This window comes from Patella vulgata, chromosome 6 (genome assembly GCF_932274485.2).
Source record: "Patella vulgata chromosome 6, xgPatVulg1.2, whole genome shotgun sequence".
Taxonomy (NCBI): domain Eukaryota; kingdom Metazoa; phylum Mollusca; class Gastropoda; family Patellidae; genus Patella; species Patella vulgata.
The window spans coordinates 31,223,411-31,237,591 of NC_065884.2; the positions used below are offsets into that span (position 1 = coordinate 31,223,411).

General features: G+C 35.3%; 1 protein-coding gene across 4 annotated transcripts in view; it reads left to right on the plus strand.

The window, feature by feature from the left end:
* The window catches only part of LOC126825380 (non-neuronal cytoplasmic intermediate filament protein), a 191,938-nt gene that overhangs the window by 85,062 nt on the left and 92,695 nt on the right, over positions 1-14,181 (plus strand). For all 4 annotated transcript variants that reach the window (XM_050554987.2, XM_050554986.2, XM_050554990.2 and 1 more), the window contains exon 8: positions 43-467. In XM_050554987.2, coding sequence (XP_050410944.1) covers positions 43-467 — 425 coding nt within the window. The remainder of the gene's footprint in view (positions 1-42; positions 468-14,181) is intronic.

Genomic DNA, 14,181 nt, shown 5'->3' on the forward strand with positions numbered 1-14,181 from the left:
AAAGTTAATAATAATAAATACATTTCAAATTTTTCATTTCAGATTACGAATACCCCTAACAAGCCCAATGATTTACACTACAACTGGAACTACAACAACCAATTTTAATACCAATAATTATACTAATGGTTTTACCCATCCTGTCCCACCCCCCCAACCATTTACATCACTTTCTTCTGGTAAATTTCCTGTTAAACCTTACTCTCCCAAACTTCTCTCGCAATCATTTAATGGAAATTTGACATCTACTTTCCCAAATGATATATCTTATCCATATCAGTCATCCTATGAACCTGTGGCCAATGATACCACTCCCTTATTTGATGGGGACTTCGGATCTCCAGAAGTCCTACCCACAGATCAGTATTACTATGAGACCACACCCAGCATGAGTCGCATGCAATGTGGTCAAAACTCTGCCTGTGATGTTAGACCCATTGGACTAGTTCGTGCCAAGTCAGCCCCAGGTAAGACTTTCCTTCGATTATTTTTGATCATGAAAATGTTTGCGTATATAATCATTGCCCCTGTCCATTCCTCCACAATTTGTTTGTGGATACTCTACAAGTCACAATTTTTAACCGATTTTGACGAAATATAGATTTATCTCCAAAAGATTTTAGTTCCTTTCGATATTGGCATTTATCGGACCGTAACTTCATGGATTATAGCCCCTGATTGTTAGAAAAATCACATTTTTAGCTTGTGGGCTCTCAAGAAGTCACAATTTTTGCCCAATTTTGATGAAATATAGGTTTATCTCTAAAAGCTCTTGATTCCTTTCGATATTGGCATGTATCGGACCGTAACTTCATGGATTATGGCCCCAGATTGTACGAAATATCACGTTTTTAGCTTGTAGTCACTGTAGAGTCAAAATTTTGATCTGATTTTGATGAAACTTAACATATATGTTTATATCCCAAAGATCTTGGTTCCTTTCGATATTCGCGCATATCGGACTGTAACATCCTCAATTATCGCCCCTGATTGTACGTCCGGGCAGTCAACAATAGTTGTCGCATATTCTTACTTTTGTCGGTAATGAAACATTTATAATACACTAAAATCTGATTAAGAGAAACAACTCGTTAAGTGATTATCAGAAAATCATTAGAATTTGTTTGGCCCATGCTAACATTTAGTATACAACACATTTAAAGGACAATATTGGTGTCAGTCATTATTACATATGTGATAGAACTGGTTAAATACATTCCAAATATAATTTTAACACAGAGATCATTGCTACAGGAGAGGTGTAACAAGCACGTGAAGAAACGGGAAGTGACGTCAAACATGACAAACACGAGTTGTCCTTCTATATAACTGGCTGAAGTAACGAGCGATAACAGACAAACGATCAAATTTCATTTCACTGATAATTCAGTTGAAGATGAAAAGTTGTTATATGAGACGATGAGAGGATATCTGACAATTAAAAAAAAGAATTGGCTGTCAGTAGATAAAAGATAACGTACAAATTAGAAAAAGTCCGTGCATTACCATGTTTTTATTAAGAACCAGTGTTTCCGCTAAGGGCATGGGCGTTGTCATGTTGGAAAACATTTCCATGACGTGCAAAATGTGGTATGATGTGGGGTCTGAGAGCACTGCTGTGGTGCCGCCTCCTCCCCCTGGACCAAGATTTTGGAACACCACAGGACCCACTCTCTGGTTCAGGCAGATTCAACCCCAAACCATTATGCTTGGACCTCCCCATGAGTCTTGTTCCATGACACATTGGTCAGAATAATGCTGGCCACGTCGACGCCATATTCTGGTCCTGCCATCTGCAGTTGATACGCAATACCGACTCTCATAGAGGTGAACAGAACAGTTCTCCATTGCCTATGTTGCCAGTTCTGGTGTTGTTGAGCAAACTGTAGGCGTTCACATCAATAGCACGTGGTGAGAATTGGTCCACGGTAAGGTCTATGGCAATGGATGTTCTCTCTGGTGAGATGTCGGCGCACTGTATCGGTACTTATGGGTCTTCCGTGTGTTCCCACTGTCTGACGTGCTGTCTCAGATGCCTGTGTGAAGGGATTCTGCACATGCTGTCGCACAACATGGCGGTCTTGTCGCCTTGTGGTAACCCCTGGTCTACCAGTTCGGGGCCGGTCATCTGTGGTGTTGGTGGCCCGAAAGCGTTGCTGAAGCTCGTAGATGGTCCAAACATTGACCTGGAAGTGATTGGCAACGGCTTGGGCAGTATGGCGAGCGTCGAGTCTTCCAAGCGCCTGGTTCCTCTAAGATGCTGCTGCTGACGTTGTAGTGTGAATGATTCAACTAGGTATGCAGGGTGCATTTTATAGGGCTGGTCTCGGTGAACAGCACGTGCAGTATGAGTTACATGAAAATTATGGAGAACACATTACCATCTCAGAAGTCAGTTTGCGTTTTTGAGAACATTTCCTGGGTTGAGTTCTGTGTTTGGGAAGGAGCCTTATTGCTCAGGTAAAGTTGGAGATGTGGTCACACATATATACAATAAAAACATTTGGCAAGTTTTATGCAATGTGTCTATTCAGACTAACATACCAACCTGACGTTTCTTTTGCTGCTTAGTATATGCCACAATAACTTTTTGTCCATCAAAAGTTTGACTGAAATATACATTATATAGCACATAAGAAAACAATTAACTATTTGGTATATCGTTGTCGCCTCCGTCTAGAGACTTAACTCTTAACTGACCCAAGGCGACTTTTGTCGACACCTATAACGTTACCGTTGAGTACCCACCACGACTTTTGTCGACAAAACCGGTTAGACGAATGCAACGTTCCTAGCGTAATGAGAGTTATTTCCCCTATGAACAGACGACTTTATCTCATTTGTTTACTTCCTGTTTGACATTCTGACAGTTAAAAATCTTACAGTTTATAATAAAACGGTGATATGTCTAGACTAGTGTTGAAACTACTATTCGGATATTCGTTAACAGATACAAAATAAGGATTATCTGAATCATTTTACTATCCGTTTACTATTCGTTACAATATATTCTGACATTCCCTATGCTCTCTCTTTAGCCATTTTTACATCTGATTACTTTGAAATTTTCCCGAATGCAATTGATCACGTACCGTACGCAGCTCTGAGCATAAATGTCAACATTATGCGTATTATTTAGTGATAGTAACTAATAAAATTATTAATGCATTAGTCTAAATAAAAGAAATATTCATTCATTCCCTGCGCTTATTTACAGCATACGAGTTTAGAACGTGTTTTGACTACCCGCAATGAAATTTATTCATAACAACCTAGGTCACGTATATTCCCACTCACTGATTGGTTCAATAGTTGTAGATTTTCAGAATGAGGCAAACGACCTTGGCGGAATAAATGGCACATGTTTATATTTTTCTTTTTTCCATTCGTGTTGATTGACCAAAATGATAAGTGGGAGGGCTGCGGATTACAGGAGTAGTTATACTATATACAAATTTCTTCACCTCATTGATTTTTTGGGATATCATAGTCTTAATAATTACGGCTAAAGGTAGGCACGTTTTTTTCTTCGCAGCTCAAACAATTTGCAAATCGAAAGTACGATTTCATACTCGGCATACACAGACACTCATAAACATTGAAACAAGTAAGAAATTATGAGTATATGAACTTTTGATGTAATTTTGTTCAAGAATTTCACGTCTCCAAATTATTGGAATAGTATTCGGATAGCCAACAAAAGTATTCGGATCACAAATCTCGATCCGATTTTCAACACTAGTCTAGACCTATTCACCAACGTTCTCCTAATGACGGATTACCATTCTTATTGAATGGCAGTGATTCAGATTTTATCTGTAGTGTAGATTTTTACAGTTCTGCGTTAGGCCTAGAACGTGATAGAAGTAGGCTTAGTTTATCAACAAATTTCTAGTAAGGAATTACAGTACTTAAATAATCTTAAATTAAGAGATTCACAATGAATAATTTTTAGTTCACAACAGCCGAACAATAAAAATAGAAATAACCATTATATACATGAATTTTGCATGAAATGTCGAAATTAATTTTTTGTATAAATTTATATGAAAATGGCATTAATTATGGGTTCCCAGAAAAGTATTTATCGGGTGGTTATTTCCAATAAGAGTATGGTAATTTTGGTATATATGGAAAGTAGAGATATCCAATCTTACCAGAAAAAATACTGGTTTACCAGAAAAACACTCATGGAGCGTACACAGGACAAAAATGTAAGGGTTTCCCTAATCAACAGCCCGACGATTAGGAATTTCTGCACGCATGATGTCAAAGGTCACACGCAAACATTGAGCGCTTGATGTACAAGTTGATAAAATTTATGAAGAGTTAGACGTACAACACTTTCTGAGATAAAAATGACGGAAAAAGACGCGGGTAGTGGATAATCCAAGAATTTAAGGATTCGATATTTGTAATAAATAGTAAGCAATTAAAGACAACATCGTCTTATGTATGCAATGAATTCTCCTCTGACTTCCAAGACCTGACGTAAACATGACCTGGTTTGATTGAATTTTTATAGCAGGACATTCCTTCGCAATTACAATGTTTGAGACGGATTTGAAGCAAAGTTATGACAAATTAATTAGTTTGAATATGTTTTTAGTCCATATATACCATTAAATCACCCAGTTTGTACGCTGGAACCCATCTTTAAATTTAGATTAATTCATCCATTTACATTAAAGTGCACATAAGATGGGTCTGGAAACTTTGAGATACGTGTGGCCGATGGTTACTATATCCACTTTACGGCAAGTTCACACCAATCTGATTGAAATTAATTCAGCTATCTTCACTCAAAGTCGCAAAAATAGACCTCCCGTAAAAACGACTTTGCCAATTATTGAAAACACTCTTAATCCCCTCAGACGCCAGTGACGTCACAGTGACCGAATGCATATTCGGAATGTTTATTCCTTAATTACCTATATGCAGCTGGCGTGTGTATTCATTAACGCTTGACTGACTCCTTAATTCCCTAATTAAATAAAACAATTGACTGCGGAATAATTTGTTTTGTAATTTATTTTAATTTAAGATCCTATTTAGAATTTGTTTTATAATGTCCCGCCCTCTCTTCTCACGACAGCGATTTTAAAGTGACTTTTTGATAAGAGCCACTCTACCATCGTGTGCAGTCCAAACGATTCGAAATATATTTCCGTCAGAAGAGTATTGTGGTTCTAATTTTCCCGAGTAAAAGAGTACAGAAGTAAAAGATGTGGCCATGCAAAATGAATCATTAAAGTCAAACATGACTGAAACGTGATTTTTAAATGACAATCCGTAGCTCGATTTCCTGTAGTCATCGTACAGCGTCTTTCTTTCTGCATGTGGATTTGACTTCATTACTCTGAAATCGACCGTTAAAATGAAATACGAAAAAATATCTCAATATTATACGTTAGAATTAAGAGATTGAGAACAGTCATCATCTAACTATCTTTGTGTATTGATAAAGTGTACTGTCGTTAATATCTATCATTAATCAATCCGACTAAAATTGCAGACATGGGGCCATAAATTAATTTACATCTCGATGTAGATAATGATTAGCGTTGCACACATATGGGGTTATAAATTTATTTACAAGTAAAGATGTTGGATTAAGAATGCTGATTAGGTTATTATTAGCCCGCCAGATCAAAGACATCACTCTAGGTAGAACGTGTTAAAACTCCACGAACGAACAACACAAGTTACGGGGGAACTTTGCTGCAAACATTTCTCCTACACCACAACTAATCGTTGAATCGTACATTACTCATCAGTTGTTGTCCCCCGCCTTTCGAAGAAAGCAGGGGACTATTAAAATGGGTTCGTCCGTCTGTCTGTCTCTCTGTCTGTCTGTCTGTCCGTCCGTCCGTCCGTCCGTCTGTCTGTCTGTCCGTCTGTCTGTCCGTCTGTCTGTCCGTCACACTTTTTGGGACACAATAACTCTCTTCTTAATTGAGCTAGAATGTTCAAACTTGGTGTATGTGTTTATTAGGTCAATGCCTTGATGGAGTTCGAAGATGAGCATTTTCCGCTTAGGGTAAGCAGAGATAAGCAATTTGATTGGTTGATGCTTTGGGACACGATAACTCTCTTCCTAATTGGGCTAGAACGTTCAAACTTGGTGTATGTGTTGATTAGGTCAATGCCTTGATGGAGTTCGAAGATGAGCATTTTCCGCTTAGGGTAAGCAGAGATAAGCAATTTGATTGGTTGATGCTTTGGGACACGATAACTTTTAATTGAGCTAGAATGTTCAAACTTGGTGTATGTGTTTATTAGGTCAATGCCTTGATGGAGTTCGAAGATGAGCATTTTCCGCTTAGGGTAAGCAGAGATAAGCAATTTGATTGGTTGATACTTTGGGGCACGATAACTCTCTTCCTAATTGAGCTAGAATGTTCAAACTTGGTGTATGTGTTGATTAGGTCAATGCCTTGATGGAGTTCGAAGATGAGCATTTTCCGCTTAGGGTAAGCAGAGATAAGCAATTTGATTGGTTGATGCTTTGGGACACGATAACTTTAGTTCTAATTAAGTGAGATTGATGAAACTTGGTGTATAGATTTATTATATGAATACCTTAACTAAGTTCGATAATGAACATTTTTTGCTGAGGGTAAGCAGAGTGATAAGCAATTTGATTGGTAGAAACTTTGGAACACAATAACTCTCCTTCTAATTGAGGTAGAATGTTCAAACTTGGCATAGGTGTCTATTAGGTGAATGTTTAAACTTGATGTATATGTAGATGTTCATTAGGTGAATGTCTTGACTGAGTTCAATAATTAACATTTCGAGCTGAAGCTAAGCAGAGCTAATCGATTTCATTTGTCGATGGTTTGGGACAAGATAATCTTGATTCTATCTGATAGAGAGTGATGAAACTTAGTGAAAAAAATAAATGTGCGATTAATTAATATGTGTCATCTATTTATTTTGCAATTTCGGCGGGGGACATCAGCCTCACTGTTGGCTTGTTTATAATTAATTTTTACCCAATAATCAATGACGTGTATTTGATATTCATGTCCATGAATCCCATGCAATTGTTGCTCCAAAATTTAACGTCAGTTACTACGGCCGTAGTATGCATGGCACCGTACACGGTAATAAGATTCCCAGCGTTGATTGGCTGAGAAATGAGGGCGATCTATTGTTATGCATAGTCAATGAACAATTAAATATTCGCCATGAATTTCAAATAGAGTTAGGATATAAGTTGTTTGTGTATAGAAATGGTTTAGGGTTTCACACTGCGTGTTTTTGTTAAGATTATTATTCTTCTTATTATTAGGCTATTATTATTATTATTTACCGCGGGAGCCGATTTCTCCATGATCGAAAACAGATATCGATCTGGGGTTCAATTTTCTATCGGGGAAACCATGTGGTGGTTACTTGATAAAGTATTTTTGAAACTTCTGCGCAGACCGGAAGTGGCCGAATTTTGAACGGTAGCAATAAATCAAAAAGCGGCCGTGGTTTCACCAATTCTTTACCTATTTCAAAACAATTCACATTTTTGGAAACCCTGAATCTTTTCCGAGACAATGGCTATCTCACATTTTTCAATTTCGAACATTCATCTATGGCTTTTGTCGTTCGAAATTTGAAAATTTAAATTTTTACAAAAAACTTGTTTATTTATGAATATTTTTTAGTCGTGTTTTACACAAAATTACTGAGTCATCTGACTTGGGCAAAATGTTAATTTTTTTTGTCTCAGTAATTTTTCTTGGCCGCCTTTAGCTAATTCAGTTTTTCAGTCCTAGATTAATTATTTATTGCTCGATTTGTATCAAACAAAGTTCATTTACTCCGTTGTCTCAATTGTCATTTTTTTTGTTACCGATAGAGTTATCTGTCGGCACCGGAAGTGGCGTAATTTTACCAAAAACTACAATTTTGACAGTTAGATACCATTTTTCGAAAGCAAATATTATTTTTTTTAAAAACTGATATAACTAAAAGAGTGTGCCCTTTAAAGGCGCACAAAATGTTGGGCTCATTTTTTTTAATTTCGATTTCATTTTCGAGCAAATTCGATTAAGAGGTTAAAAAAGGTGTAAAATTGATCTATTTACAACCCATTCAGGCTTTTCAGATTTTAAAATATTTCTACGTAACTTTTATAAACTTGTAGCTATAATCCATACGAAGAAAATGTATGTTAAAATTAGGTTGTTAGATAAGCAGTTATCTAGAAATGGGCAATTTTGCATAAGTCACTGGTTTCGTTATTTTGCCTGTAAAATAGTCAATTATTATTGGATTTTCACAAAAGTGACAACATTTGATTCAAAAAGCAAGTTTGCGTCATATCAAATTGATTACAATTTAAAATTGACACCGGAAGTGACGCCATTTTGTCAAAAAATGCATTTTTAACTTTTAAAATCAATATTTTTTTCAACCAAGAATTATTTAATATGTATTAATAATTTTAACTTTTGGTTTACATTCACATATTAATAAAATTCATACGGTCATATAGATTTCACAAAATTGTTTCTAACTTGTTCAGTTGCGGAGAAATAGGCAATTTTCAACAGGTCACTTTTCAAAGTTTTTTGTCCATAAAAGTGTCAATTATTATTCGATTTTCATGAAATTTTCACTGTGTGATACTTAATGCCATTTACGATTTCATACAAGTAATTTAAGATTTTCATTATCACCAGAAGTAACGTCATTTTGGCAAAAACTGTATTTTTAGCCTTCAAAACAGATATTTTATTCAAATGAGTCTGATTTGTAATGTTTTTAAAATTATTATTTTTGATTCCAATCAGCAAATAGATTGAACCCATACGATCATACAGATACCAGAAAATGGTTTCTAACTTGTACGGTTGCAGAGAAATAGACGATTTTCTACAAGTCACTTTTCAAGGTTTTTGGTCTATAAAAGTGGCAATTCTTATTCGATTTACATAAAATTTTCATTGGTACCGGAAGTGACATGTTTAGGGTAACGTGGCACCGGTGAAAATCGTCATTACTGCATCGCAGTTCTAGTTCTTCTTATTATTATTTTTCCATTTGAGCATATCTCAGAAACTACTTGTCGGATCGATTCGATGTCTTCGGTTTTACTGAGAAAGTGGGTTTGACTTAAAGTTTAAAGCTATTTCTAACGTTCTGCGAAAAAAGCGAAATGTCCAAAATCACCAAAGTTGTCGTTTTTCAAAATTTTGCCATAATGTTATTAATAATTGTCGGATTGTAATATTTGATACATTTTGACATAGCTGGAGACAAGGCACATAGCTACAGTTCTGTTCATTTTAGGCACCAAATTTTGAAAATTTAAATTTTTACGAAAAACTTTTTTATTAATGAATATTTTTATGTGGTGTTTTACCTAGGGTGAAAGAGTCATCTGATTTGACCAAAAATGGCAACATTTTTTGTCACCGTATTTTTCCTTGGTCCCCATTGGCTTATTCAGTTTTTCAGTTCTGGATTAATTATTTTTTGTTCGATTTGTATAAAACAAAGTTCATATGCTCCGTGGTCCAAAATGTCATTTATTTTGTTACCGGTACATTTTCCTTTCGGCAACGGAAGTGACGTAAATTTAGCAAAAACTGCAATTTTGACAGTTCGGTACCTATTTTTGAAAGCAAATATTATTTTTTTCAAATCTGGTATGAAAGGGTGTGCCTTGTTAAGGAACAGAAATCATCGCGCTCAGTTTTTTAAATTTTTATTTCGTTTTCGGATCATTTCGATTTAAAGGTGAAAAAAGGTGAAAAAATGAACTATTCACAACCCATTCAGGCTTTTCATATTTGAATATATTTTTTCGCAACTTTCATAAACTAGTAGCAATATTCCATACGAAGAGAATGTATGTGAAAATAAGTTTGTAATATGAGCAGTTGCCGAGAAATGGGCAATTTTGCATGAGTCACCTTTGCCTGTAAAAAAGTCAATTATTATTCGATTTTCATAAAAGTGACACCATATGATGCATAATGTCAATTGTAACTAGGTCAAACCAATTTAACATTTTCAATGTCACTTGAAATGACGTAATCTGGGCAAAAATGGTATTTATAGCCTTCAAAACAAATAATTTATTCAAATGAGTCGTATTTGTTAGTTGTTTAATATTTTGATTTTTGATTCCAATCAACTAATAGAATGAACCCATACGATCATATAAATGTCACAAAATGGTTTCTAACTTGTTCAAATTTTCATAAAATTTTCAGTGTGTGATACCTAAAGCCATTTACGATTTCATACAAGTCATTTAAGATTTTCGTTATCACCGGAAGTAACGTCATTTTGACAAAAACTGTATTTTTAGCCTTCAAAACAGATATTTTATTCAAATGAGTCTGATTTGTATTGTTTTTAAAATTATATTTGATTCCAATCAACAAATAGATTGAACCCACACGATCATACAGATACCGTAACTTGTACGGTTGCAGAGAAATAGACGATTTTCTACAAGTCACTTTTCAAGGTTTTTGGTCTATAAAAGTGGCAATTATTATTTGATTTACATAAAACAGATATTTTATTCAAATGAGTCTGATTTGTATTGTTTTTAAAATTATGGTATTTGATTCCAATCAACAAATAGATTGAACCCATACGATCATACAGATACCGTAACTTGTACGGTTGCAGAGAAATAGATGATTTTCTACAAGTCACTTTTCAAGGTTTTTGGTCTATAAAAGTGGCAATTATTATTCGATTTACATAAAATTTTGACCATGTGATGCCTTATGCCATTTCTGATTGATTCTGCGTCCAATTTATTTTAGTGTGTAATGCTTATGTGGAAACCTGTTTAATGGTTTCATTGGTACCGGAAGTGACAAGGGTAACGTAGCACCGGTGAAACCCGTCATTACTGCATCATATTTCTAGTTATTATTATTTACCGCGGACCCTTATTTCTCAGTCCGTGTAAGAGATACTGATCTTGGATCTAATTTTCTATCAGGAAAGCATGTGGTGGTTACTCCATAAACTATTTTTGAAACGTCTGTGCAGACTGGAAGTGGCCGAATTTGGTATGATACTATGATGCCAAAAAGTTAAAAAAAACAGCCGTTTTGTCAATTCTTTACCTATTTTCAAATAAATGACATTTTCGGAAACCCTGAGTCTTTTCTGGGACGATAGCAGTTGAAAATTTCTAAATTTCGAAACATCGTCGTTGACTTCAATGGCTTGAAATGTTCGCCTGTCTACTTGTTGCCGACAGGTGATTTTTTCGTCTGACAGCGACAGGTAGCAAATAAAACTACCTGTCGCTTGCGACGGATGGACTTAATTTTACTTGATGTTCAGTAAATTGACCACAATACTCACGTCACGTACATTTAATTATTTGTTTCTAAATGCAAGAATTAAGCACGGAAATACCGCGAAAAGCAGCCATTTGCTCTGTTTACATTTTGCTCTGTCGTAGGCTACAGTTACTCACACAGTTTGGAAGTAGACAATTTTATATCAATGAATTTCACACCATCTACGCTTGTTTTCATCTGCTTGACACTAGTTTATAGCATTATGGAGTATTATATCTAAATAAATTAAAACGCACCCCCAAGTCACCTGAAAAAATTCTACCGTAACGACACCACAGTAAATATAGTAGTGGTTGGAATGGAAATGCACATGGCTCGTTGCTTGGTGTATTTAATCATTTAAAAAGTTTTAAACAATTTCCATAAATAAAGGCTATGAATAATTTCTAAGACAATTTGACAAAATCAAAAAATCAGGTCGGAAAAATATTTCATATATAAATATAATTTGCAGCGTAAATATAGTCCGGATATGTGAGAAGGGAATCCCAGGTGGCGTTATCTGTCCTTATTCAATTTATTACGGATATTTTAAAATCTGAATTCTACAACTCAACGGTGAAGTATTCGATTTAGTACGGAAATGTGGTACCATGATACTTTGCGGAATTCACGTGGATACGGATGATAGAATTGTACGAATCTTCGAGTCGCTGAGCCAAAGCAGATTCGCTGACTTTCGAGAACTTTTAGGCAATCCGAAGTCGAAGAAATAAAAAGGTTTCATATTACGATATTTATATAGAGCAATGTACGTCAAAGACCTAACCACGTGCTTGTGTACAAACATGTATGGATATGTGTGATGTGATTAGTCTTTGAGTTTGATAATTGAGAGTGACAGGTTATTTACTGAAGCGACAGGTATGAAGAAAAGCTACCTGTCGCTTGCGACAGGTAGCTTTTTTTAAACATTTCGAGGCCTGACTTCTAGCAATCGAAAAATGAAAAAATGGGTGTTTTGGGGAAAAACTCGATTTCTCCGTCCAATATCAATGGATTAAATAAATTAAGATATCCTTGAGCGGCAGAAGGATTGGACTATCGTATGATTCCCAATTCATACAGATACGATGACCAGCTTTGATAATGCACGCTGAAAATCAAGTATTTTCTGATTTGGAGGGGTTTGGGACGCATTTATCTCGAAAACTACGATTGTTTTTTAAACTTCCTCTATCGAGAGTTCCTTCGGAGGTATTGTGCATGAGGCAGTCCAATAAGACTTTGAAATGTCTGGAATAGGTTAAAAAAGGGATTGAAAATCAAAAAATCGTGTAATTTTGGAAAATGCTCTATTTCTTTATCATTTAAACAGATTTTTACAAAAAGGTTACACATTTGCGTAGCTGACCTAATTACGATTCTAACGATGTATAATATGTATTGAGTTATTGAAATTTAATTTTCGATATTTGACATTTTTGCATTTTTGGCACTTTTGAACATAGGATTTCTCAGAAGCATTTTATCTGATCAGATAACGTAATATATCATTACAGAGCTCTGCAGCTATTTAATTGCCCAAACCGGTTATTAAAACTATCCCGACAATAATCTCCATACCGGAAGTATTCAAATAATGAAAAAGAACTAAAGTGTCGTTGGATAGCCCTGTTATGGACTAATTTATATGACATCTGAATGATATGATTTCGATGGTTAGAAAATAAATTATGGTACGCCGAAAATGTAGTATTTTCTGTTTCGGAGCCTTGAAATAATATAAGTGGTCCAAAAAGAGCCTCAATCTTTGAAAAAAGTAGAAAAGACCTTAAATGACTGAAAATGCTCTTCTATTTTTCTTTGTTTTGAAAACAGCTCAATGGATGTTTCTGAAACTTTTGGTACTGGTACAGAAAGTCAAGTATCTAAACAACTTGTTAAAACTATCCCGACAATGATCCAAAAACCGGAAGTAGTCGAAAATATACATTATTACAATAATGTAATTTGAGCCGACCTCGTGACCGAGGTGGTCTTGCGAGATTTCACTCGGAGCGTACTTGCCAGTGACCACACGTGAACAATAGCTGGAGATTTTAATTGTAGTTTAGTTCTGTTGGGAAGTGTTGTTAAGCCAATTATTGTGATAAGTTAAGTATACTTGGTATTTCTGTCAATTGTATTGACGTATTGCGTACGTGAATTTTTTGTGTCGGCCAGTATCGACATTAGATTAAGTAAATTAAATGACATATTGAAGTACGTTTTGTCAATTTGTTATCAGGTTATTTACATTAATAAATGACATTTTCATCCATTCGACCATGAGTTTGTTTATTTAAGGGGAGGGAGCTCAGGCACAAAAATATCTGATATTTTGAAACCCCCCCAAAAAACGTAAAAAGTAAAAAAAATGGTGATCTTGCGAAAAAAGTGATTACTACGTCAGATATCACCGAATGAGAACATCTAAAGTGACATTGGATATCCCGAACAATGGACGGTCTTGTGACATCCAAATGGTAAAAATTTGTTGTTTATGCAATATATTGCAGGACGCTGAAAATCTAGCATTTTCTTTTTTGGAGCCTATTCAAATTACTCTTATTTCATTTCTTCAACTTCTGTTACTTAGAGCCTTGACATGGTCTAGAGTGTGAATCCAAATTTAAAAGTCTCAATATAGTATAAATGGTCCAAAAAGCGCGACAATCTTTGAAAAAAGTTGAAAAATCATTATATTTCTAAATATGGTTCTAATGGTATAACGGAGGTAACTAGTCCTTAGATGGAGTCCGACTACCAATCATTTGCTAAAATCCATTATTTTGAAAAAAATGTCCCAAAAAAAAAGAATGAAGATTTTTGCCAAAAACGTGATTTCTCCGTTGGA